Source organism: Ochotona princeps, chromosome 11 (assembly GCF_030435755.1).
Source record: "Ochotona princeps isolate mOchPri1 chromosome 11, mOchPri1.hap1, whole genome shotgun sequence".
NCBI lineage: Eukaryota > Metazoa > Chordata > Mammalia > Lagomorpha > Ochotonidae > Ochotona > Ochotona princeps.
In genome coordinates, this window is record NC_080842.1 from 13,365,371 (window position 1) to 13,391,794 (window position 26,424).

At 47.3% G+C, this 26,424-nt stretch overlaps 1 protein-coding gene across 4 annotated transcripts; it reads right to left on the reverse strand.

Annotated features, from left to right (window-relative positions):
- Positions 1-2,240: 2,240 nt before the first annotated feature.
- On the reverse strand, positions 2,241-25,957 carry UBXN8 (UBX domain protein 8). 4 transcript variants are annotated; one of them, XM_004592735.3, is made up of 8 exons: positions 25,438-25,957; positions 20,101-20,223; positions 18,285-18,352; positions 14,965-15,087; positions 13,599-13,736; positions 10,874-10,915; positions 4,208-4,282; positions 2,241-2,465 (listed from the first exon to the last, which is right to left on the reverse strand). In XM_004592735.3, exons 1-8 carry the CDS (start codon positions 25,523-25,525, stop codon positions 2,298-2,300), a joined length of 825 nt encoding a protein of 274 aa, XP_004592792.2. In that variant the 5' UTR covers positions 25,526-25,957; the 3' UTR covers positions 2,241-2,297. The 4 variants fall into 4 exon arrangements, with proteins under 4 accessions (XP_004592792.2, XP_058525825.1, XP_058525826.1 ...); XM_058669842.1 differs by lacking the exon at positions 20,101-20,223; XM_058669843.1 differs by lacking the exon at positions 14,965-15,087.
- Between the last annotated feature and the right edge of the window lie 467 nt (positions 25,958-26,424).

The following is a 26,424-nucleotide window of genomic DNA, read 5'->3' on the forward strand; positions in this document are numbered from 1 at the left end:
CTAGAGGAATTAAATGATGCTTTTTTTAATTTTAGAGAGATGCTTTTAATTATTTTTTTGTGGGATTGTAGAGCCTGTAGTTGTAGGGGTATTTAATATTTGAAACTTTGTCTTGGATCTTCATGTTTTTCCCTTGTGACATATTTTCTCCCATTAAGTGATTGATAAGTTGTAGAAGTAGAAATGTAGTAGGAATGTATTACTGATTAGTAGGTAATTGCATATGCCTTTGCCTTGGAGTCCTGGCTTGGTTTTCTTAATGATCTACAATTGCATCCCCACTTCCTTGTTTTATTTTTTTCATTCAAGCTATACAGAGAGGGACTTAACATCTGTGAACTTCACGGACCAAAGCTTAGAACTCAATCCAGCTTGCTAAAGTGGGTGGCAGGGACCAAACAAGTCTTTGAGCCATCCCTGCTGCCCCCCAGGGTCTGCCTCAGTAGGCACTGGAGTCAGCAGCTGGAGCAGTAGCCAGGCCTGCCTACGTGAGACACTGGTTTCCTAACTGGCATTTCAACCACTAAGCATCTGCCCCGACACTGTCCTCTCACCTCACAAATCCTGAGGATCAACACTGGAAGACCATCTTCCTGGGCCACTGCCCCTTTGGAGGCCTCATGGAGGCACACTCACAATTACCGGCCACAGCTGCAGCCCCTGAGTTAGTCATGTTCATTTCTGAGTGCTGACATTATTTATTTGTTTGTTTGTTTGTTTCATTTGATGACACAGTTTCATAGGCTCTGGGATTCCCCCAACCCTTCCCCAAACCTTCCCCCCATACTGAATTCCTCCATATTGTTACAGTAGAGTATTGATGTTATTCAGTATCAGAATATCCTTGGACCACAGGGCTTGGCCTTAAGGAATTATGTATCTCCAAACACAAATAAATAGCTAAGAGCCCAGCACAGTAGTCTAGTGGCTAAATTCTTGCCTTGCACGCCTTGGGATCCCATATGGGCACCAGTTCATGTCCCCACTGTTCCACTTCCATCTGGTTGTCTGCCTGGGAAAGCAATGGAGGACAGCCCAAAGCCTTGGGACCCTGCCCCTGTGTAACAGACCCAGAAGAAGCTTCTGGCTCCTGGCTTCAGATGGGCTCAGCTCTGGCCATTGCAGTTACTTGGGGAGTGAACCAGCAGATGAAAGATCTTTCTGTCTTTCCTCTCTCCAAATCTGTCTTTCCAGCAAAAGTAAATCTTTTTTAAAAATTAATAAATAGCTAATAACATGATGTGAAACCAATTTTGGGGTTAGCATTACGGTGCAGTCAGTAAAGTTTCTGCCTGCAATGCCAGCATTCCACAGGGATGCCAGTTTCTGTCCTGACTGTTCCACTCCCAATCCAGCTCCCTACTAACGCACCTGGAAAAGCAGTGGAGGACGGCCCAAGCACTTGGGTCCCTGCACCCACATGGGAAGACCCTGCTAAGGCTGCTGGCTGCAGCCTGCCCAGCACTGCCCACCCCAACCACCCGGGAATTGAAGCTCTTGTGAATTTCTCCTTCTCTGTATGTAACTCTTTCAAAATAAATTCTAAAATCTTTTTTAAAATGACAAGATAAATGTTACTCTAAAAGTATATATAAGAGAAGTAAAAATGGGCAGGTCACAGACGAATCAGGTGAGCAGAATTCAGACAGACCATGAGAAAAAGAAAAAGCAGAATTAAGTTAACAGCTGTTCCTACCACACTTGGATTTTGAACTTGGTGTTACAGGGCTTGAATACATTACCCATTTATAAGCAGGAAGAGGAAATGTGTGTGTTTTAATGCTTTCTTTTCATTAAAGAAAATACTGATTCACGGAGACCTTTTCAATGCCACAGCTTCATATGGGCAAAAATCAAGTCAACTGCGGTCATCATTGTAGAAACCGCCACACATATGAACCAAAGGCGTCACAGCTACAGAGAGTGTCGGACCTTCTGTAAGACGGACAATTCCCGCGAAGAGGCTGAGGCGTTTGACTGATCCGGCAGTCACTGCCTGGCCACAGGGGCTGGGGACGCTGGAAAGAGCCCAGGACCCTGTGCTTCAACACTGAGAAGTGTCAGCTGGGCCACCTCCCTGAGTAGGGGCCTCGGTACAGACACGGCCCGGGAAGGAGACGGAGGACACACAGCGACCCTTTTCTAATCCTTTATGTTGACGGATCCCATCCCCACGGGCAGCCCCGGCCACCTGAGGCTCGGACAAGCAGAGGCCCGATGTCTGCGGGGTTCCTTTCTTGTTTCGGGAGGCGCAGCGTCAGCGGTTTCTCGGAGAGCAGGGGCGGCTGGGTTTCCCCCTAGTTGCTCTGTTCCTTCTCTTCCACGTTGAGCATGGTGTCGGTACTTATCCCCGCGTCCTCCAGGGACCAGCCTCCCACCACTTCCAGGGACTTCCTGGGAAAGGAAGTGGACAGGCCGTACAGAGATGTGTGGTAGCCGACTCTCACCATCCAGTCCAGCAAGACCTAGAAGACACAGGCTGGGTCAGCAGCGAACGCAGTGTGCGTGGTGCGCCTCTGCGCCCGCACCCTCCCCGGCTCGGCTCTGGAGGGCAGCGTACAGGGAAGGCGCGTGCCAGGAGATCCTCCAGGCGCAGCACAGGGCCAGGCAGCAGGAGGCGCCTCGTTAGGAAAGCTCCAACCATAGAAAGCAATGGAGCGTTCCTGCAGTGAGTTGAGAACCACAGTTTGGCACTTAGGAAAGTATTCAGGGAGAAGTCCCTCAGGAACCTTGTCAGCACACAGCCTGCCTTAGCACGGCCTCATGGCCACCATCCTGTTCTTTCTCTTTCTTTTTCTCACTTATTTGTGAAGCAGGGGGAGGAACAGAGGCGGCAGTGCTCCCACCTGCGGGTTAGCGCCACATGCCTGAGAGAGCTGGGATGCGGCTGAGGTCACAGCCAAAAGCCAGGAACCCAATGCGGGTCTCCCAGGTGGGGACCAGGTCACTAACTCAAGCTCTCGCTGTTTCCCAGGGCTGCCGTGAGCAGCAGGCCGGAGGAGGAGCAGGAGGCAGGTAGCAAGTCCACGCAAGACAGGAGCAGCAGGGCTGCCCAGATTAGAATAGTGTCCATATGGGATTCTGGCGTGTGCAAGCTAAGGACGTTAGCCGCTAGGCTACTGCACAGGCCCCAACCAACTTTATTAACCAGTTGTAAGAATCCATTTTAGGGGCCTGGCGCAGTGGCTTAGTGGCTAAAGTCCTTGCCTTGAATGCTCCGGGATCTCATATGGACGCCATTTCTAATCCCAGCAGCCCCGCTTCCCATCCAGCTCCTTGCTTACAGCCTGGGAAAGCAGTCGAGGACGGCCCAAAGACTTGGGACCCTGCACCCATATGGGAGACCTGGAGGAAGTTCCTGGCTCCTGACTTCGGATCGGCGCCGTTGTGGCCACTTAGGGAATGAATCATCAGACGGAAGATTTCCTCTGTCTCTCCTCCTCTCTGTATATCTGACTTTGTGATAAAAATAAAATAAATCTTTCTTTTAAAAATATTTTTATTTTGAATTTTGAATTATGTGGTACATTTTTGGATAGGCTGAGATTCCCCCTCCCCCTCCCGCCAAACTCCCACAGCGGCACTATGGTGTTGTGGGTAAAGCTGCTGCGTGAGACACCAGAATCTCCTATAGACTCGGGTTTGAGTCTTTACTGCTCACTTCCAATCTAGCATGCCCGCTAATGGGAAGACGGGGGAAGACAGCAGAGGACGGCCCAAGTCACCGCGTCCCTCTACCCATGTGGGGGGCGTGCAGGAGACTCTCAGCTCCTAGCTTCAGCCTGACCTACCCCTGGCCATGGCAACCATTTGGGAGTAAATCAGAGGATGTAAGATCTTTGTCTCTCCAGCTTTCAAATTAATTAATTAATTAATTAAAATCATGATAACAATCCACCAGGATAACAGGTACAGAGCCGACACTGGTTGCTTCCTGTGGGTTTAACAGCACAGTACTACCAAACTGTGAACATGTAATCAAGGACAACAAGCAGAACACATGACGAGAGCAACTGGACAGCACTGGAGTGCAGAGGTCCCCGATCAGGAAAGCCCAGCCAGCCCGTGACCCAGGCGTGTGGCATGCAGAGCACACGCCTGCATCCTGCGTCCTCCTCGGATGTGCGTGTCAGGGACACACTGCAGTGTACGAACCACTGCCACGCTCTGCAAACGCCTTTCTCCCAGCAGGAGCAGCCTCACCTACCTGCGCACTGCAGGACTTAAGGAACCTCCTCCGCAGGACACTCCCACTCGGACACCGGAGCGCCACAGTTACCACCTGTGGGATAAAAATAACTCCACTTAGAATCCCAATCAGTTGATCTTTGCAATTCCACCATTACGCCGTCATGGAACTGTCTGTAATCACACATGCAGAACTATAGAAATAACTCCAAAGTGGAGGAGGTCCCATTGAAAATTCATCCTGAACACCAAAGTAAGAAACGGAAAAATGGGGCACGGCCTGGTAGCCTTGTGGCTAAAGTCCTCGCCTTGCACGTGCCAGGATCCCATATGGGCACTGGTTCTAATTCCGGCAGCCCCGTTTCCCATCCAGCTCCCTGCTTGTGGCCTGGGAAAGCAGTTGAGGACGGCCCAATGCCTTGGGACCCTGCACCCGCGTGGGAGACCTGGAAGAGGTTCCAAGTTCCTGCTCCAGGCTTCAGATGGATGCAGCTGTGGCCGTTGCAGCTACTTGGGGAATGAAACAGCAGACCCAAGATCTTCCTCTGTCTTTCCTCCTCTCTGTATATGACTTTCCAATAAAAATAAATAAATCTTAAAAAAAAAAAAAAAAGAAGCGGAAAAATGGATATTGGCCTCCTGACCACCTGCTGATACACTGCAGAGCATGACACCAAGATGAAATGATAAATTACTAACTGATTCTGATGTTCAGCATTTACCCAACAGGAAACCCTTCCCCATAGCTAACAGGGTCCTGAACTGTCCTGAGAGTCCTGCAGACCTCACAAAGACAGCTGCAGTAGCTGCAGTAGCTCATGGAGGCACTGGCATTGGTGGTGTAGCACGTTAAAGTGTCACCGAGACACTGGCATCCCATTTGACCAGGGTTCAAGTCCTAGATGATGCCCTTCCCATCCAGCTCCCTAACGATGCACCCAGGAGAGCAGAGAGGATGGCCCAAGTACCTGGGTCCCTGGTGCCCATGGGGGAGACCCACATGGAGTTCCTTACTCCTAGCTTTGGCCTGCCCCAGTCCTAGCTATTGTAGCCATTTGGGGAGTAAACCAGCAGACGGAAGATCTCTCTGTCCTTCCCTCTCTATAATTCTTTCAAATACATAAATAAATGTTATTTTTAAAAAGTCCATGGAAGGGACCTGGAGGAAGCTCTGGCTGCTGGGTTTGGATCAGCTCAGCTCCAGCCATTGCGGCTGCTTGGGGAGTTAATCAACGGACAGATCTTCCTCTCTGTCTCTTCTCCTTTCTGTATAAATATGACTTTGCAATAAAAATAAATAAAGTCTTTTTTAAAAAAAAAAAAGTCCATGGAAAACCATGAATTCAAACCTTCCTTCTTTACCAAAATAAATTTATACTTAATTTTTTTTTTTATCTGAGAGGTAGAGTGTAGACAAAAACATATAAAGAGGACTTCCCAGAGGCCTGTGTGGTTGACGCTGGGAGCCAGGGGCACAACCCAAGGCCCCCAGCTGGGTGGCGAGGCCTGAATTACCCGAGCCATCATCACAGTCTCCCAGGATCTGCATTAGTAGGAATGTGGAGTCAAGAGCCGGAGTCCAGTGTAAAACTCGGGTACTCTAAAGTAGGATGCAGGACACCTGGTCCTTTAACTGGATTCCTTTTTTCCACAAACTTTGTGAAGTACCTTCAGATAGAGAGAGAGAGAAATCCTCCATCCAATGGTTCACTCCCCAAATGCCTGCAACAGCCAGGGCTCGGTCAGGTCTCAGTCTCCAAAACGAGTGGCAGGAACCCAGGTCCCTGAGCCACTACTTGATGCCACCCAGGATGCATCCACAGAAGCGGGACAGGAAGCAGAGGAGCCAGAACTCAGACCAGCACCATGACAGGCAATGCAGGTGTCCCATGGGGTAGTGTGCCTCACTGCACCACCACATCCGCTCTGATATATGACATTCCTAGAATATAACTTCTACCAAACAGAAGTTTTATAATACATTATAAAATATATCACTTATTTTTAAAAAAATTATGTTTTCCATTTAGTTTTGTTTAAGCTACAATGATTAGCAGAATTAAAGGCAACTGCCAGGGTTAGAGTTGTGACATAGCTGGTTTAGCCACTGCTGTTCCATGTTCCCATCAGTGCTGGTGAGAGCCCCAGCTGCTCTGCTTCCAATCCAGCTCCCCGCCAATGCTCCTGGCAGTGCTGTGGAGAACGACCCCTGCCACGCACGTGGGAGACCCCAAAGCAGTATGAGGCTCCTGCTTTCAGCTTGCCTCAGCCCTGGCCATTGTGAACTTGACGAAAGTGAACCAGTGAACAGAAGATCTCTCCTTTTCTGTCTCTCCCTCTCTCTCCTCCCTCTCTCACTCCGCCTTTCAAATATATATATATATAAATGCAGTGAATTTTTTAAAAAGATTTATTCATTTTTATTGGAAAGGTGGATATACAGAAAGGAGGAGAGACAGAGAGGAAGAGCTTCCGTCCGATGATTCAATCCCCAAGTGACCGCAATGACTTGGAGATGAGCCCATCCGAAGCCAGGAGCCTCTTCCAGGTCTCCCACGGAGGTAGAGGGTCCCAAGGCTGTCCTCGACTGCTTTCCCAGGCCGCAAGTAGGAAGCTGGATGGGAAGCGGGACTGCTGGGATTAGAACTGGTGTCCATATGGGATGCTGGTGAGGATTTTAGACACTGGGCCACGGCACCGGGCCCTACAGTGAATGATTTTAACTATAATGTAAATACTAGAAGGAAATCAATTATCCCTGTTTAAAACATGACAAAAATCCTGCCACTCTGTATGCTCTGAGGGTTGGCTATGCAATTGCTCCCCATGCAGACAGCAGCCAAGGGCCAGGCCAGGGGTCAGAAATTTCATCAGGGTCTGCCACATGGAGCAGGGGCCTAAGCACTTGGATCATCTTCTGGTACTTTTCCAGTACCATCAGCAGAGAGCTGGGTTTAAACTGGAATAGTAGGGACATAAACAGGTGCCCATATGGGATGCTGGCATTGCCGGCAATGGCTTAATATGCTACATGACAGTGCTGGCTCCTAGTTCTAATCATCTTGAAAACAAATGCTAGTCCGTTCTCCTAGCAATACAGAATTATAAAGATGGACCATTAGTCTGTAAGTGAGGCAACGTTTAGTAGGTTTCATATTAATAAGAAAATAGAGAATTTTCTGAAAATACTAATTTCCAGTATTTCTAAACATGAACTTATTCTTTTATATATGTACTCATGAAAGTTGTATGGTTGAGGGTTTTAAATAAATTTGTGATAGCAGCAGTCTTACATGTTTCATGATAATATAATGGTTATGATATCAGAACAAAACTATATTGATAAAATAGGAAATAGTGTTTTTCAGAAACCCAGACACAATATAAATAAATAATTTACAAAAATAACATCCCCTGGACCTAGCGCAATAGTCTAATGGCTAAAGTTCTCACTTTGCAACCATTGGGATCCCATATAGGTGCCAGATCGTGTTCTGGATGCCCCACTTCCCATCCAGCTCTCTGCTTGAGGCCTGGGAAAGCAGTAGAGGATGGCCCATTGGGGCCCTGCACCCACATGGGAGACCCAGAAAGAAGCTCCTGGCTCTTGGCTTCAGATCAGCTTAGCTCGGGCCGTTGTAGCCACCTGGGAAGTGAACCAGTGGAAAGATTTCTCTGTCTGTATCTTCTTCTCTCTGTATACCTGCCTTTCTAATAAAATAAATAAACTAACCTTTAAAAAAATTACATCGCCACATTGTGGCTGACTATAGCATATCACACTACCTTATCTACGTATATCTCCTTGTCATTTTGAAAGTGCCTTTCTTAGTAAAGATTTATTTTATTTACCTGAAAGAGTTGCAGAGACAGAGAAGGGGAGAGAAAGAGAGAATTTTCTATCGGCTGGTTTACTTCCCAAATGGCCACAATGGCCAGGGCCAACCTGGGCTAAAGCCAGGAGCCCAGAACTGAGCCCCATGTACAGGAGACACAGCACTTGGCGTGTCCTCCACTGTTCTTCCCACACATCAGCAGGTAGCTGGATTGGCTTTACGGGCAGCGGCTTAACCCATCGTGCCACCACAAAGTACTTTTGTTAGGATGATAAGCTGGAAGCTGGCTGCAAAGGTTACACTTCCCAAACAGAATGCTACTCCTACTTTGTTGTTGTTGTTTCTATGCTTTTCTTTTTTAAATATTTATTTATTTTTATTGGAAAGTCAGATTTACAGAGAAAAGGAGAAACAGAAAAATCCTCTACCTGCTGGTTCACTCCCTAAGTGGCCGCAACAACAGCCAGAGCTGAGTGAATCCAAAGCCAGGAGCTTGGAGCTTCTTCCCAGGTGTTCCCTGTGGGTGCAGGGTCCAAGGCCTTACGCTGTCGCCTACTGCTCTCCCAGGTCACAAGCAGGGAGCTTGGAAGGGAAGTGAAACACCTGGGATATGAACCAGCACCTAGATGGGATCCCAGCGCATACAGGGCAAGGAGTTAGCCACTAGACTATTGCACTGGGCCCTCTATGTTTTTTAATCTTTACATTATTGTAAAAAAAAATTGCTACAATGGAGGCAGAGATAGATGGCCAGGCCTGGGAGATCAGCACATCAAAAGTAAGATAACAAGGCTGAGAGCAAGAAAATTATGGAAAAGATACAATGGGGCATTTGAAGCCATCCAACTCTGTGAATGGTTAGTGGGCAACTTATGCATAGAAGCCTATGAGCAGTGGCGACTGTACAGAGGGTTCCGGTAGTTTCTAAACATTCCATTCTTAGTTTCTCTCAATTAGCACAGAAGAGAATGAGCAGTGAATGTACCAAGAAGCACCACTTACATATTAATGATGTTCATTACAAGACTTCATTATGTGATACAGACATTGCTTGTACCAACTAATTCAGTATCTAGAACTTATAGAGGGCAAATATTTGAGGTGTATCATTTTTGAGGTGGTAATATTTACTGTAGATCTACTGGCATTATTTGACAAAAACAAAGCAGACAGAATCAGTCGGAGAAGGGAAAAGGCGGTGGGATGAGCACTGCTTACGCAGTGACTAAGGGCAGAGGACCAGTGAGAGCCCAGAGCCTGGGATTTAATCCTGGTCCTGCCAGCAGGGCCTGGAGCCCTCGTCCCCCTGTGGCATTGGCCTCAAGAGAACAGATGGAAGGAGACTGCTCTGAGGCTGGCTCCAGCTGCACAATGCCACTCTTCTCACACACACTGAGAAGAGCCTTAACACAGTATGCCAGCTACCAAGCCTGGGGAAGGTGGCAAGGCAGCATCGTTACTAATAAGTAATGATGCTCATAAATACCACCAGGAGGACAGCAGTGCCAGCCGGCGATGTCACCAGCCTTGGCTGCAGTCACTTCTTCACCATTCAGGGTCACATACCCAGCCGCTCTGCAGGGAAACAGTCCTTTCCCATCACTGCTATAATTCCAAAGGATTCGCTGACACTCGTATCTGTACTCCATAGACCTTTGGTAATCACATTGTGTATTGCAAAGCCAGGGCAAATTCATAAAAGGCATTTCCTGTCAAGCCTGTGCCATATGTAATGAATTCCTGTATTATACAATGGTTGTCATGGATACCAACCCAGCACCTAATGAGAAGTGAGCATCGCGACAGGACACAAAGAGGGAATCAGAAGTCTTATCTACTTCTGCATGATTTTCAGATTTTCCTCAGAGAGTCCAAGCCCTGGTCGTAAATTTTACAGATGAGTTATATTTTTAAAAAAATGAGATAACAAAAATGAGACCCTCCTTCTGGTGGTAGCATTTGATGGGGTGGTTAAGCTACTGGGATCCCTGCATCCCGCATTAGAGCTTCTGGATTCAAGTCCCATCTCCTCTTTTGATTCCAGCTCCCTGCCAATCTGCATCCTGGGAGGCAGCAGTTACCGGCCCAAGGGCTTGGGTCCCTGGCACCTTGTAGGAGCTGCATATTGAGTTCCGGGCTCCTGGCTTTGAGCTGGTCAGTCCCAGCTATTGTAGGCATTTGGCTGGGGAACCAGCACTTGGAAGATGTGTGTCTCCATCTTTCAAATAAGTAAAGAGAAATAAGTGTTTTTTAAAACTAAAGAAAAAGGAAACCCTCCCAGCTGTTTACATGGCTGCCACACAACGAATCTGAGTGTAACAGTATAGTAGCTACAGAGCCCAAGAACCTGAAGGCCACGTGGTCTCTCCTGGGTCACTGTCTGGATGACTTCCTGGCCCTGCAGACAGGTGTTCTCCGCCCAGCAGCTATCTGGGAACAGACTAACAAAGCATCTTGGGAGGAAGGCAGCCCAGGGCAGAGGCCCAAGGTAAACCATCTACGAGACAGCTCACAGCCTTCACGTGGTGGGCAATTTGAAGTCATCGCCCTGTATTCATTTTGTTGAGGTAAGCACCACATCTGCTGTGTGCAATCTTACCTTGGCCTGAGGCAGTGAGCGAGGAAGCTCTCAGAGACAGCAGGTGGCAGGAATCCGAAGCAGGAGCCCGCAGAAGGATGGGACAGGACAAACACCCAGGACAAGACCCGGTCACGGTGCCACTACAGGAGTGCTGATGCTCTTCCTGTCTATGTCCACGTACAGACAGGATACGTACGCCCGATGTTAAACAAAGAAAGCACGGGATAGATGTAGATTTTCAAAGAACAACAAAAAAAACCAAGCTTACTTCTTCAGCTGTTGCAGAAGGTTCTTCAGGTAGATCAGGAACCTAAAGAAAAGCAAGCACTGGTGATTGGAAGGGCAACATTTTTACAGAGCAAAAGATGCTGTACGTAGAGTTTAGGCACACTGAAGCTTAACGAAACCTGTTCTCTCAATATATTTGTAGAGTTAAAGTAGGGGCTGCTGCTGCGATGCACCTAGCCACACTTCCAATGCCAGCACCCTGCAGGGGTGCCAGGAGCAGTCCAGCTGCCCCATTCCCAATCATACGAGTCATAAAATGGGATTTGAGATGGCAGCTACACAATTAAAAATTTTTTATTTTATGATATTTAAACCTAGTTGATGAGAGTGCTTCAAATCCACAGGAAATGAGACAAAAAGATAAAGTTAGGCCTGGGGATTTAACCTAGTAATTAAGACACCAGTTAGAATGCCTGAGTCAGCACCTGGAGTGGTGGCCTCATGGCTAAATCCTTGCTTTGCATACACCAGGATCCCATTTGGGTACTGGTTCATGTCTTGGCTGCTCCACTTCCCATCCAGCTCCCTGCTTGTAACCTGGGAAAGCACTCAAAGACGACCTAAAATCTTGGGACTCTGTACCCACGCGGGAGACCAGGAAGAGGCTTCTGGCTTTTGATCAGCTCAGCTCCGGCCATTGCCACCACTTGGGGAGTGAATCAGTGGATGGAAGCCCTTCTTCTCTGTCTCTCCTCTTCTCTGTATATCTGACTTTCCATTAAAAATAAATAAATTTGGGCCTGGCAGCATGGCCTAGCGGCTAGAGTCCTCACCTTGCACGCACCAAGATCCCATATGGGCGCCGGTTCTAGTCCCGGCGGCCACACTTCCCATCCAGCTCCATGCTTGTGGCCTGGGAAAGCAGTTGAGGATGGCCCAGAGTACTGGGACCCTGCACCTGTGTGGGAGACCCGGAAGAGATTCCTGGTTCCCGGCTTCGGATGGGCTCATCTCCAAGTCATTGCGGCCACTTGGGGAGTGAATCATCGGACGGAAGATCTTCCTCTCTATCTCTCCTCCTCTCTGTATATCTGACTTTGTAATAAAATAAATAAATCTTTAATAAATAAATAAATAAATAAATAAATCTTTAAAAAAAGACCTTCAAGGTGTCTAAGTTCATACACTTTATCTCTTCAATATGAACACAGTGTTTTTCTTCATTGGCACTCCTAGGAGACTGGGAAGCAGCTATTCACTTTGATTACTGTTCTCACTTATTTGCATTTCCCTATTTCTGTTAATTTATTAGAAACCAGATGTTTAGCTCCATTTTCTCTTATTAAAACCACTGTAGGATTCAGAAGCTGTGGCACGGTAGCTTAAGTCACCACTTGCAATGTCAACGTAACACATCACAGTGTCGGTTCAAGTTCTAGTCAGTCTGCTTCTGATCTTGCTCCCTGCTGCTGCTCCTGGGAAGGCAACAGAAGACAGCCCACGTGCTTGGGCTCCCGCGCCTGTGTCTACATGGGAGACCTGGAAGAAGCTCTGGGCTCCTGGCTTGGACTTGGTTGAGATCTGGCTGCAGCAGATTCATTTGGGGACAGAATCAGCATTTGGAAAATCTCTCCATCTCTGCCTCTCCCTTCCAAATAAATAAACGCTTGAAATAAAATGGAACAGAACAAAAACATAAAACCCCTTATTATGAACATCATCATCTCTAGGGATCCCTTTGTACTTAAATACCTCAGACTATTTATTCTAGAACACTTAAACAAAAGCTAATTGCATTTATTAAATAACGTTTTCCTGACTGTGAGAGGCAGCAATGATGGTTCAAGCAATAGGATCCCTGTTACTCATGGGGGAAGACTAGGAGTGAGCACCCCTGGCTCTAGTCTCGGCTGGGGCCTGTTCCAGGGGGGAACTCAATCTCTCTGTCCATCTGCCTGTGTCTGCCTGTGAGAGAGACCAGAAAAGCACAATAAGAATGTCTTCCTTGAGTATCAAAACTATATGTGTCAACCAACATTTTTCAGCAGGAGCAAGTGCTACCAACCAAAAACTAAGGAACTTGCATTGAGTCTATACAGTGTACTCTTGGTTTGTGAAATGCTAATGGTTCAGGAACCTGCTTAGCCCTCTCAAGCTCTGCTCTGGGAGCAGGGCATCTCCACTGGAAATGTCCACACACAGGGATGGGACAGCCTCCCTGCCTTGCCGGACCGTCAGAACAGAGGTCTCTGGTCCAACCTTTGTCAGCCCCAAGCTAAAACCCACACAGGGATTAAAGAGTGCAAAGAGACGCAGGACTAATAAACCTGGGCACTATTCCAAAGTGACTGATGGCTACTCTCCAAGGGCTAGTGAGGAAAATTACACCCTTAAGTTAATTACAGGAAGCAGCCTCTTGCAAAACAGAGCTTAATAACATCTTAAATCCCCTAACAGGCACACTGCCCTGAGTACACATTACATTTTCCCTTTCTACATAACAGCACTTCCTCAAAAAAGAATTCTTCTCTAACCATGCTATTATTTATCGTCACAGCTCCCCTTTAAGATTGGTTTCCAAGATTAATATAAAGCATTTTATTTACTACTAAGCATTACCAGGAAAACTAAAATACTAAGCCTCATTCCTAGTGAAGCAGCTCACTCTGGAAGGCAGTGGAGTTTAAGCCCCTGGGTTAAAAGGCAGCCCCCCGCACCTCACCAAGCTGCTTGCCACCTGACTCTATTCCGACTGAGCCACAGACCTCCTCCTGTGGCTGCGGAGCGGCAGGCGGTGGAACTGTCCTCAGAGGCTCGCACAGGTTGCGTCTCCTCGCTGCTTCTCTGCCTGGTGTTTCTGAAGACGTGTGACTTGCATTGTCGAGCACCAAATCTTCATCACCCTGCTCAGAAACAGACAACCTCTGAGACAGATGCTCTCTGCCAACCTCATTCTACTCATGACGGCCACTTCTTTTGCCCTGCTGGTATTTCAGTAGAAAACGGGTGAGCCACGATGAAAGGCAGGACATTAAAGCATTGTCTCTTTGGACAAGAAAACGGTGGTTTTTGTGTTGCCCAGAAACTCCCCTCGCTCTGCTCTGGGAATCCTTCCCTGATAGGAAAATGGTTGCTCAGGGCCCTGCCCCTGGCAGTGACCCCCCAGTCTCTCAGTAGAGGGAGAAAGGCAGGGGGGGTATGAAGGACAGCCCTTCCAGCTTGCAGCAGATGAAGCAAGAGACAGCATGGGTTTGGTGTCAACATTTTCAAGGTTCCAAATTCAAACTCTCATCTGCCATTTTGATGAATTGCTCCAGGAGGCAAAGGCTTTGATTCCAGGGTATAATAAGCAGTACTGCAATAATCACATTAGTATTAGCTACTACCACTTTCTTGTTAACAAAATAATTAACCAAATGTCAGTTCTCAGACACAAAGACCCCTGTACTCACAGAGTTAACCAACTGCCAGCTGAAAATACATTTTGAAACAAGAGTGTGTTCACTTTTATTTTTGGACATCATTCCTCATATGATGTACTATAACAATTACTTACATAGCATTTACATTGCATTAGGTCTAGTAGATAATGTAGGGATGATTTAAATTCTATGGGGGAGGTCAGCATGATGGCACAGCGGGTAGAGCAGCTGCCTACAATCCTAGCATCCTGTCTGGGCACTGGCTGCTCCAGTCATGATCCAGCTTCCTGTTCATGGCAGTGGGAAATGGCCTGAGTGCTTACAAGACCCAGGCTAAGCTCCTGGCTCATCTGCTTCCAATATGGCTTACTTCTCAGGAGTATGGAAAGGCACGAGATGATGGCTCAAGCAATGAGGACCCCGCAACCCATGGGAGAGTGGCAAATGTGGACAAGGGGTCCTGGCATCGGCCTCACCCAGCCCTCGCTGTTGTGGGTATTTCAGCAATGAACCAGCAGGTGGAAGGCCTCGCTCTGTCTCTCGTTCTCTGTCACTCTGCCTTTCAAATACATAAATAAATAAATCCTAAAAGCAAAACAAAAATAAGCCAAAGATGTGAGCTTAAAGTCTGCGGGCCTTCAGGAAAGATCAGCTTTTCCTCACAGAAGAAAACAGGGATTTCAGACACACAGCCAGCATGTCTGCTAACCCCAAGTTTGCGTCCACTGCTCAACTTCCAGGTTTCCCCCATCATTTGATAAAAACGCTCTTGTAGTTTTTTCAGCTTCATTTCTTGTCGAGGTTTTAAAACATTCTCCACATATCTGCTAGCCTGTTAAAATGAAAAAGAATAAAGTAGGTGTTAGTATGATACTTTAATGTTTATACAAATTTGCACTCCCTATAAAGCTGTAAATTTCAGGTAAGAAGTTTTCACACTAATTCAGTTTTGCCAGAAGTGTGGCTTCCTCCATTTCTGCCTTGCTTGTGTGTAAAGCAAACATGTATGTGACACAAACAAAAGCTACAGTTCTTCACCCAATGATTATATAGTAGTGTGCTGTGTACCCTTTATGTGTATTTTATATTTTATTATCAGTTTAATTATCTTTCTAAAAAAAGAATTTACTTATTTTTACTGGAAAGACAGATTGTATTTATAGAGAAGGAGAAGAGACAGAGAGGAAGATCTTCCATCCACTGATTCGGTCCCCACGTGGCCACAACGGCTGGAGCTGAGCCAATCTGAAGCCAGGAGCTTCTTCCGGGTTTCCCACGCAAGTGCAGAGTCCCAAGGCGTTTGGAGATTCTCAACTGCTTTCCCAGGCCACAGCAGGGAGCTGGATGGGAAGTGGGACATCAGGGACAGGAACCAACACCCATAAGAGATTCCAGTGCATTCAAAGTGAGGATTTAGCCATTGAGCCATGTGTTAGACCCAGTTTAATGATCTCTATGTGATACAACATGATAACTCAAGGAAGACAGTGAAGAATGATTGGATTAAATCAAGTTAGTCAGCATTTAGCTCCCTAACCATTTACAGATGTTTCTTTGATAAGCACTTCATATTTGCGCATGTTTATGAAACACACTCTGCTAGTTCAATAGGCACATACAAGTGCTGACCAAATCAGAGTAAATGATGGTTTCATCTCCTCTTGATTACTTTGTGTCTGCTTAGAGCCTTCCTGCTCCAATGTTTTCCTAGACTAAGCAGTGGTTAGTTGGGTCACAGCACCGCTGCCCACCATGCTGTGGGACAGGAAAACTTACTCCTCTCATCTGACAGTGCCAACACCCACCCTTTCAGCCTCTGGTCTCCACTAGTCTAGTCTACATTGCCATCAAGTTCTTTTTCTAGCTGGCAGTCTTCGTCTTTCCGTGTCTGAGTTGCTTTGTTTATTAACATGATGCCCTTCAGGATCATCTATTTTGCTACACGTACTAAAAAACTTTGGGCCCGATGCAGTAGCCTAGCAGTTAAAGTCCTTGCCTTGCATGTGCCAAGATACCATATGGGCAACAGTTCTAGTCCTGGCAGCCCTGCTTCCCATCCAGCTCCCTGCCTGTAGCCTGGGAAAGTAGTCAAGGACGGCCCAAAGCCTTGGGACCCTGCCCATCTGGGAGATCTGGAGGAAGTTCCTGGCTCCTGGCTTTGGATCAGTGCAGCACCAGCCGTTTCAATCACTTGGGGAGTGAATCATCGGACAGAAGATCTTCCTCTCTGTCTCTCCTCTCTGTATATCTGACTTTGCACTAAATAAATCTTAGAAAAAAAAGTGAGAATAGACATTTTACCAAAGATACATAAATGGCAAATAAGCACACCAAAAGAAGCTTAAAATGTTAGTCATTAGAGAATTGCAAATCCAATCATGAGAAACTACTTAGCAATCTTAACAGGAGGGAGGGGCCAGCTCAATGGGCTAATCTGGCTGATCCTCAGTGTGTAAGCATCAGCATCCCAAGGACGCAAGGGGCACAGGTGCATGTCCGGCTGCCCCCCTTCCCATCCAGCTCCCTGTTTATGCCCCGGGAAAGCTGTGGAGAATGGCCCAAGTCCTCAGGCCAGCCTGAGCTCAAGTGGGAGACCCAGAGGAAGCTCCTTGCTTCTGACTTTGGATCAGCTCAGCTCCGGCCACTGCTGCCAGTTGGGCAGTGAGCCAGCGGGTGGAGGATGTTTATCTATCTCTCCTCTTTTGGCCTTCTTAATAAAAAAATAAATCAATCTTGGGGGTACTGCCTACAATGCTAGCATCTCACGTAAGCCCTGGTTTGAGCTCCTCCATTTCTGACCCAGATCCTTGCTAATGCACCTGGGAAAGCAGTGGAAGAAGGCCCAAGTGCTTGGGCCTCCGCACTCAGGTGGGAGACCTGCACGGAGTCCGAGGCTCCTGATCCAGCCTGGCCCTGCCCCAGAGGTTGCAACCATTTGGGGTGTAAATCAGATGAAAGATCTCTCTGTCTGTTTTTCTCTGACTTGTACCCTCCACCATCACCCCACCTTTCAAATAAGTAAATGAAAGCAATCATTTTCTTTTAAAATAATTAAGGTATATAAAATGATGTAAAACTAGGGAAATAATTTCAGCAGTTCCTCAAAAAAGCTAACCACAGAATTATCATGACTCATCAGTTCCACTGATACCAAAATATTAGAAACAGGCACTCAGGGTGAGCACTTGGCCTGCAGGTTCAGGCGTGGGTGGGAAGGCTGGCATCCCCTAAGGAGCGACTAAGTTCAAGACCCAACTCTGCTTCCCAATTCCAGAGGCAGCAGGGAACAGCTCCAGGACTCATCACAGATGTGGCTTGAGTTTGTGGCTTCTGGTTTCTGTCCTGCCCACTCCAACCACTGTGGGCACGTGGGGAGCGAACAGAGTATGGGAGCTCCCTTGTTAGACTCTCAAATAATGAAATAATTTAAACAAATGGTATTCAGTACTCACATGCAAACATCCACAGCTCTTCAGGGATATTCGCAAAAGCTATTAACTAAAAGGCAGATACAACTGATTTATCTGTCAACAAATGAACAGATCCAACTTTGGTATATTCATGCAACAGTCATTTATTCAAAGGAAGGAAGGCCAGGTACAAGCTACAGCAGGCATGAACCTGGTAAACGTGACGCCAAATGAAAGGAGCTGGACTTGGACAGGTCATTTTTGTACAAACCCATTTATAGGAGACATCCACAACGGGTAAATCCACAAGCAGAAAGCAGACTGGTGACTGCCAGAGGCTGGGAGACGGGTAGGTGGAAGTGACTATCTAAGGGTTATGGGGTTTTTTAGGGGGTGATGAACAACATTGTGGAAATAGAGAGTGGTGATCAATACACAACCCTGTGCAGTGCTAATGCCACTGAACTGTCGACTCTAACATGGCTGATTTTACACTCTACGGAGTTCATTGCCATCATAATTATAAGCAACCCTGGAACAGGCACAGAAGCCTCAGACCTTAATTTTAAATGGCCCAGATGTCTCCGTATTTCTTCCCTCTAAAAAAGCCACGCTGTACCTTTTCTCCCTGCGCCTCTTGTTGCTGTTTTCGAACAAATTTTTGCCTCTTCTCATTCTCTTCTTCTTCTATGGGATGAAAAAACATAAAAGTGTGTTTTAATCTCCAAGTACCAATGAGTCAAAAGCTCAGTGTTCTCAGAAAAAGTCTACATTTCAACATTGTGGGAAAGACAAGAAGACAAACAAAAAGAGAGGATTCTTTTTTTCAAGTAATGCAAATGAAATACAGGCAAAAGCAAAGAAATACACAAGAAAAATCTACTATAGGGCCCAGCATGGTAGCCTAGTGGCTAAAGTCCTTGGTGTGCACGCACCAAGATCCCATATGGACATTGGTTCTAATCCCGGCAGCCCCGCTTCCCATCCAGCTCCTTGTTTGTGGCCTGGGAAAGCAGTCGAGAATAGCCCAAAGCGTTGGGACCCTGTGCCTGCATGGGAGACCCAGAAAAGGCTCCTGGCTCCTGGCTCCTGGCTTTGGATTGGCACAGCTCCAGCCATTGCGGCTGCTTGGGGAGTGAATCACTGGACGGAATATCTTCCTCTCTGTCTCTCCTCCTCTCTGTATATCTGATTTTGCAATAAAAATAAATAAATGTTCAAAAAAGAATCTACTACAAAATGTCTGTTTTTTCTTTTAATTGAAGTCCAAAAACTATTGAGGAGTCTGAAGGGGTGGTGGAACCTGGAAGTCACGTTGAGGCTGAAGGAAATCCGAAGTCTGCGCCCAGGACCTTCATCCTGCCGCATCCCCGAAAGGAAAATGTCTGTTCTGAAACAAACATTCTCTGTCGTGCACCAATGTTCTAAGTAATGGCTTTAATAAGGAGGTTTCAGAAAGTTCTGAGTGAGGGGAGAGGGACTGCACTTCTGGGCCTGTCAGGGCTGAGGCAGCTCCAAGGCATACCATAGAAGCCGACCGCTGTGTGCGAAGCAGGGAATGCCACACTCCACACAGGACAGAGCTGTCCCATGACTCCAACAGGACAACAAAAGCAGCATGCCTACCCCAAAGGGGGGATGCGCTTAGCAGCTATAGGCCGCTACCTAGTGCCTAGCAAGAGAAAGGATTTTGCTGTAATACAGAGCTGGTTTTACACTGGGTATAATAAACATTGCTTTGGTATCTGGCTTGATCCCTCAAATACTATTTGAAGCATGAATTTTGTAGTCCTGCAATACACACAAAATGGCTCATATGTATTAACAAACAAGTCAGAAACTAATTATTCCTTCTGGAATAATCCATCCTTTAGAAAACACACATACACACACACAGTTTGAACTTGAAAAGGAACATGGACTCATGCCCATAATTTTAGCTCTATGGCAGTAAATGCTCCTATTTCTTCAGTTTGCTATGGCAGTAAATATTTATATTCCCTCAAGTTTATAAAACAAAGATTAAGGCAATAGAGCACAGTGAAAAATGGGAAGGACCAGTTGCCCAATAACTTGCTTCTGGCTGGGTTAGATTCAGTGATATTAAAATGCTTTCCAAACTCTAAACCAAAGAATATACGTTTTTTTTTCTATACATGGGAAATTTGGGTTGAGTTCCTGGCTCCTGGCTCCAGCACTGGCACAGCCCCAGCCACTGTAGACATTTAGGGAGGGAACCAGTGGATGGGAGCTGCTATTTCAATCTGCTTCTCAAATAAAAATAAGCAACCAGGACAAAAGTTGCAATAATTACTCCTCCTTGAAATTAAACATCACAAATCGGTGGCAAAATAGTTCTTAAGGGGCAAAGTTCTGGACTATAAGAAAGAAAGTTGAGCATAAAAATATGAGGGTAGTATAAATATTCAGCTTACCTTTCAAACAAACTTGAGAAGATTTAAGTGAGTTAAACCATGAGGTAGTCACAGAAATAATTAAAGTAAGAAGAGCAAGCAGAAAGAAAATCCGGCCACACAACAAAAGGAAATCTTTAATTCCTTAAAAAGAAAAGAAAAAAATTAAAATTAAACACATTTTTGTTTATGCTAAAAATAAATAAAAACACATCAAAAGGTTATTTTTACTAGAAAAGTAATAGAAGTTAAGAAACTAGGATAGTATTGTGGTATTGTGGATAAAGCTGACACCTGTAATGCCAGGATGTCTCATGGGCACAGACCAAGTCCTGGTTTCTCACTTCTGACCCAGTTTCCTGCTAATATACCTGGGAAAGCAGCAGCGGATTGCCCAAGTATCTGGGTCCCAGCACCCATGTGGGATACCCTGAATAAGCTCCTGGCTTTGGACCAGCCCAGCTCTGCCCATTATATCATGTAGGAAGTGAGGTACCAGGAAGATGTATGTCTCTCCCTTTCTGTCAGTACACCTTTCAAATAAACAAATATTTCAAAAGTAAATTCAAAAATAAATAAAGATACAGTACAGATGAAAGAAGAGGTCTGGGAGTCCCATTTTATCCCAGGGAATCCAATTAGGAGTTCCCCTGAGAATATTCCAATCTATAAGCATTATTCCAGACATAACCCAGTAGCTGTCACACTGTGAGGCATGGTTTGTAAACCAGACTTAAAATACTGGTTGAAAGCCCACCATCAAGAGATCCAGGCAAGCATGACCAGCTCATGACAGTAGATTCCAGCAGAAAGGATAAGGGAAAATTTCACTAACTACACGGAGATGCTGCTAGGGGCTAAGTGGCATTTTCTAGAATCCTTGGCCTGGACGGCACATGGAACAAATAAAAACAAATTACATGTGTACCCTGTCCTGTAGAAGCGTGTTTTCCTGCGATCAGAGCTGCCTGGGGCAGAGTATATCTGCAATTCTCAGACAGAAGCTTCTCACAGAGCAGTAACTCAAATGTTAGTGTAAAGAGATTCTAGCCAAGCAGTAGGGGCTGCCCCAAAAGGAAGGGAACAAGTGAATTTCAGAACACATGAGCCATGAGCTTGAATTTAACATTTCAGTGTAACACCTAGACCCAGATCTTGCTGCATTTCAACAGTGAGGGTAATAGGTTTCTGCAGGATCTTAGTAAATTTTCTAAAAGCATTCTACCAGGCCTGGCACAATGGCTCAGTGGCTAAATCCTCGCCTTGCACATGCCAGGATCCCATATGAGCACTGGTTTGCATCCTGTGTGCTCCACTTCCATCCAGCTCCCTGCCTGTGGCCTGGGAAAGCAGTATGAGGACAGCCCAAGGCCTTGGGACTCTGCACCTGAGTGGGAGACCCAAAGAAGCTCCTGGCTCTTGGCTTCAGATCGGCTCAGCTCTGGCTGTTGCAGCCGTCTGGGGAGTGGATCATCGGACGGAAGATCTTCCTCTCTGTATCTCCTTCTTTCTGGGTAAATCTGCCTTTCCCATAAAAATAAATAAACCTTTAAAAGGGGGGAAAAAAAGCATTTTACCTTCTTTTTATCATTTCAGGCAACATTTCTGGGCCCCCAACTCCATCTCAGGCAGAGCAAAGAGAGCAGTTACACAACTACTTTCATCCTGGTCTCTAACTTCAAAACTGAGTTTGAGGAAGACAGACATGTAAAATGAACTCCTGAAGCTCAACCTCGCCACTATTTACCTTTCAGTTTTCCTTTTTACCAGCAGCACAATACATCAGGAGCCACCCAGAAATCCTTCCTTTCCCCTGACTGCAAATGCAAACCTTCAACAAATTCTGCCATCAACATCCAGGCTAGGGCAATAGCTCAACAGGCTAATCCTCCACCATGTGGTGCCAGCATCCCTATGGGTGCTAGTTCATGTCCCGGCTGCTCCACTTCCCATCCAACTCTCAGCTTATAGCCTGGGAAAGTAACAGAGGATGTCTTGAGCCCTTGGGATGCTGCATCTATGTGGGAGACCCAAAAGAAGCTCCTGGCTTTAGATCAACTCAGCTCAGCTTTGGCTCGTGTAGCTATTTAAGGTGTGAATCAGTGGATGAAAACCTTCTTTTTGTAAATCTGCCTTTGAAATAAAAATAAATCGTAGGAAAAAAACCTTTAATGTCATTAATATCTAAATCCGTCCACATGTCACAGGCTGTGTTGTCATCTGCCTCCAGGATATGGCCACTCCTGCCTACTCTGAAAGCCTCCCTTGCCCAGCTGCTTCCATTATACATGGCTCCCTCCTCCCAAAACATTCTCCACATGGTACCCTAAAACCCTGGGGGAAGGGATGGCGCAATGGCTCAACTGGCTAATCCTATCCATACAAGCACCAGGATACCATAAGGGCACCAGTTCGTATCCTGGCTGTTCCACCTCTCATCCAGCTTCTTTCCTGTGGCCTGGGGAGGGCAGCAAAGGACGGTCCAAAGCCTTGGGACCCTGCACCCACATGGGAGACTTAGAAGAAGCTCTGGGCTCCTGGCTTGATTGGCTGAGCTCTGGCTGTTGCGGCCTCTTGGGGAGTGAATAAACGGACAGAAGATCTACCTCTCTGTATATCTGACTTTACAAAAAAAAATTCATAAATCTTTAAAAAAAAATTCTTTAGGAAGGGGCAGGTATTAGCGCTCAGCCAGTGGGACTACCACAGCCCACAGCCCATGCCACAAGGCGTGGAATCCAGTTCACCTACTTCCGGTCCAACTGTGACAATTAGATGGGCTAATAGGTATCAGGGCCACCTCTCTGTTGGAATAAGAAAAGGGGGAGTCTCTTTAAAAGTGTACCAGAAGCTTGGTTCTGCCCAGAAGGCACTTTAGGAAAGACAGTCATTCCATCCTTCCAAGTCACACCCTTCTCATGGCTTTTGGTTTATCAAGAGCAAGCTATACAGTATTACCACTGTAGCCTTTTTTTTTTTTAAGATTTATTTTTTCATTACAAAGTCAGATATACAGAGAGGAGGAGAGACAGAGAGGAAGCTCTTCCGTCCGATGATTCACTTCCCAAGTGACTGCCAGCGGCCGGTGCTGCACCGATCCAAAGCCGGGAACCAGGAACCTCTTCCAGGTCTCCCACGTGGGTGCAGGGTCCCAAAGCTTTGGGCCGTCCTCGACTGCTTTCCCAGGCCACAAGCAGGGAGCTGGATGGGAAGTGGAGCTGTCGGGATCAGAACCGGCGCCGATATGGGATCCCGTGGCGTTCAAGGCAAGGACTTTAGCTGCTAGGCCACTCCGCTGGGCCCCACTGTAGCCTTCTACAGGCTTTGTCCCTGCCCTCTTGGTGATTGCTAGCCACTGTTCTGCTCAAAAGACACCACTTCCACCATCTTCTCTGATCTTTCCCTCTTGAAAATCCCCTCATGCTATGCAGGGTTCCATCTTACACATCTTGCTTTGCACACTGAAACTGTCCACATGAAAATTCTTCTTTGGTGTGATAAGAACTAAGGTTCCTTTCATAGTTTCCCTTGAAGTTCCCTGCAGCACCACTTCCTACTACGGCGCATCCTTAGAGGTGCCCCTGATGGCTCCCGTGCTTGGTTGGGTCACGGTCGCCACCTTGAAGGACCTGCACGGAGCTCCCGAGGTCTGGCTTCAGCCTAGCCGAGCTCAGGCTGTTGGAGGTACTTGGGAAGTGAATCAAAGGGTTGCCAAACATCCCAAACTGGTTGGAGGCATTGTTGTGGAACCCCAAACTGAATCTGCACACCTAATAATGTGCAGAAAGCCAGTCACTGACATCGGCATGGTGGAAAAGTAGGTCTTTTAAGATTTATTTTTTATTGGAAAGGTAGAGTTACAGAGAGGAAAGACAAGTTTTGAGGGTTCACTCTTCAAGTGGTCCCAACAGCCAGAGCTGAGCTGATCCAAAGCCAGGAGCCAGGAGCCTCCTCTGGGTCTCCCATGTGGGTGCAGGGTCTCAAGGCTTTGGGCCGTCCTCTACTTCTTCCCAGGCCACAAGCAGGAAGCTGGATGAGACATTAACAGGTGCCCAAACAAGATCCTGGTGTTTGATGGGTATTTAGGCATTGAGCCATTGCACTGGGTCTTAGGGCAGAGCAAGGAGCCAAGCAGGTTCTTATAGACAGACAACTGGGGCTGAGAGGTAGATAAGCACAGGCTAGGATGGTCTGGAGGGCTCCAGCCCTTGCTGGTGGAGTGACTACCTGCAGGATTTCTCTGCAGACAATACAGGACATTAAAGTTCTCATCCACTGGAGAAGCAAATGACTCCATGGGATTCACTCCCTAAGTCAGAGAACTCCTTTTCATAAAGGGCAGGAAGGAAGGCCCGGCAGCATGGCCTAGCGGCTAAAGTCCTCGCCTTGAAAGCCCCGGGATCCCATATGGACGCCGGTTCTAATCCTGGCAGCTCCACTTCCCATCCAGCTCCCTGCCTGTGGCCTGGGAAAGCAGTTGAGGACGGCCCAAAGCTTTGGGACCCTGCACCCGCGTGGAAGACCTGGAAGAGGTTCCAAGTTCCTGGCTTCGGATAGGCGCAGCACCGGCCCGTTGCGGCTCACTTGGGAAGTGAATCATCGGACCGAAGATCTTCCTCTCTGTCTCTCCTCCTCTCTGTATATCTGACTTTGTAATAAAAATAAATAAATCTTTTTTTTAAAAAAGGGCAGGAAGGACACCTGGGGCTAGGCCGAAGGGCATGGGTCTGGCTGTACTTGGTTGCAAGAGAATTAACTTTGTTACTCTGCCTTTCAAACGAGGGAATAAATACTTAAAAGTCTTTCGGAAAGGTCACTTAACCATCCCAGCTCTGTTTCCTCAACTCTACAAATCAAAATATGTAAGTCTCCACCCTTTATGGTTGCAGACTCCTAAGCATCAGCTGGCGGCTGGTGTAAAACAGGTGTTCAATACAGGAACTTCCAGACTCTTCCGGGTCTTCATCCTTTTCTTCCAGATCGTCACAACCCCGCCCCCCCGCCCGCTGGAATATCCTTCCCCTTCCCGGTCCCTCATCACTCCCGCCCCCACGATGGGCGGTTTATCATGTAAATCTCGGCCCATATTCTTTAGGAGATCTTCATTCTAGAACTTCTAGATTCTCTTTTATTACGCTTTGAAAATACTGCCTTCGATCGTCACCGCGGTGCCGGCTCGTGATTCCCCCCGGCTCAGATCTGTCAAAAGACATCAGATGCGGTAAGGAACCTCGGGCCGGAAGAGGCAGGCTGGCACGTTGCAGCCTGGGAATTGTAGTTCGAGCCGCTGAGAAGCGTCGCGGCAAGTACATGCAATGGCAGGGCTGGACAACACCGAGAAGAGAAAATCGCACTCACCTAGGCCGGGGATCCCACGCCGCAGTTCCAGCCACAAGATGGGAAGAGCAGAGAGGATGAAAATGCCCAGCACACCGCGAGACGCCATGGCAACGGAAGCCCGACAAGTTAGGGAGTTAATCCCGCCCCTTCCGTCCACGCGCTTCTGGGAAGGTGGAATGGAACCCTTCCTGAGGGGGCGAGGTCGGGCAGACCCCAGGAGGGTCTTTGGGCAGCTTGTGAGCTCAGTCTGTGGCCCTGTTTGAGTACAAGTCTGCTGCCTGCTTCACATAATGTCCACCAGAGCGTGGGCTCCAGGGCGGAGGGGACACGGGACACCCTTGGCCTTAGGGTCCTGCGGAGTGTGTGAGAAGGAGGCAAGGGGCGAGGCAGCGTGCAGGGGCGATTTGTGCTGTGAGGAGGCAGGCTGGCGGTGGGCTCCCGGGTCCGGGCCGCCCAGCGCTTCGCTTTTGTGCCTCTTGCTTGCTAACCCCTTGGGCGGCCTCTGGATCCGGTAGGAAGTCGACTCAGAAGCCGGGCCTGCCCCCTCTTCCCCCTACTACACACCCCGGAAGACTGAAGACCCCTCCCTGTCCTTCATCGTCTGTGACCTCGTCACCATCCCGCAACTCCCCACCTGCAATTCTGTTTGGCGACTAGAGGTCCTTGGGGCTTAGCTTTACAAGTTAAAAATTCTCTTTTCTAACCCATTGGTCAGTAGACCCACTTTCTTAAGTTTAATTCAACTAACATGTTTATTGAGGCCAGCCCCCTCACCCGTGTATCTGGTAACGTGGATTCAATTATGCGTTCAATTTGGATTTGTCTTCAAGAAACTCAGCTTGCTGGAAAAGACTGCCCTGTAAACAGGTAAATGCAATATGAGCACAGCCTAAGTGTGGTGAGAGGATATATACAGGCCGTCTGGGGGCTGGACTTACCCCTGGTTCCTGTTGCTGGTGTACATCCTATGTCTGTGACACACGAGAACAGGAAGTTCCACGGTTC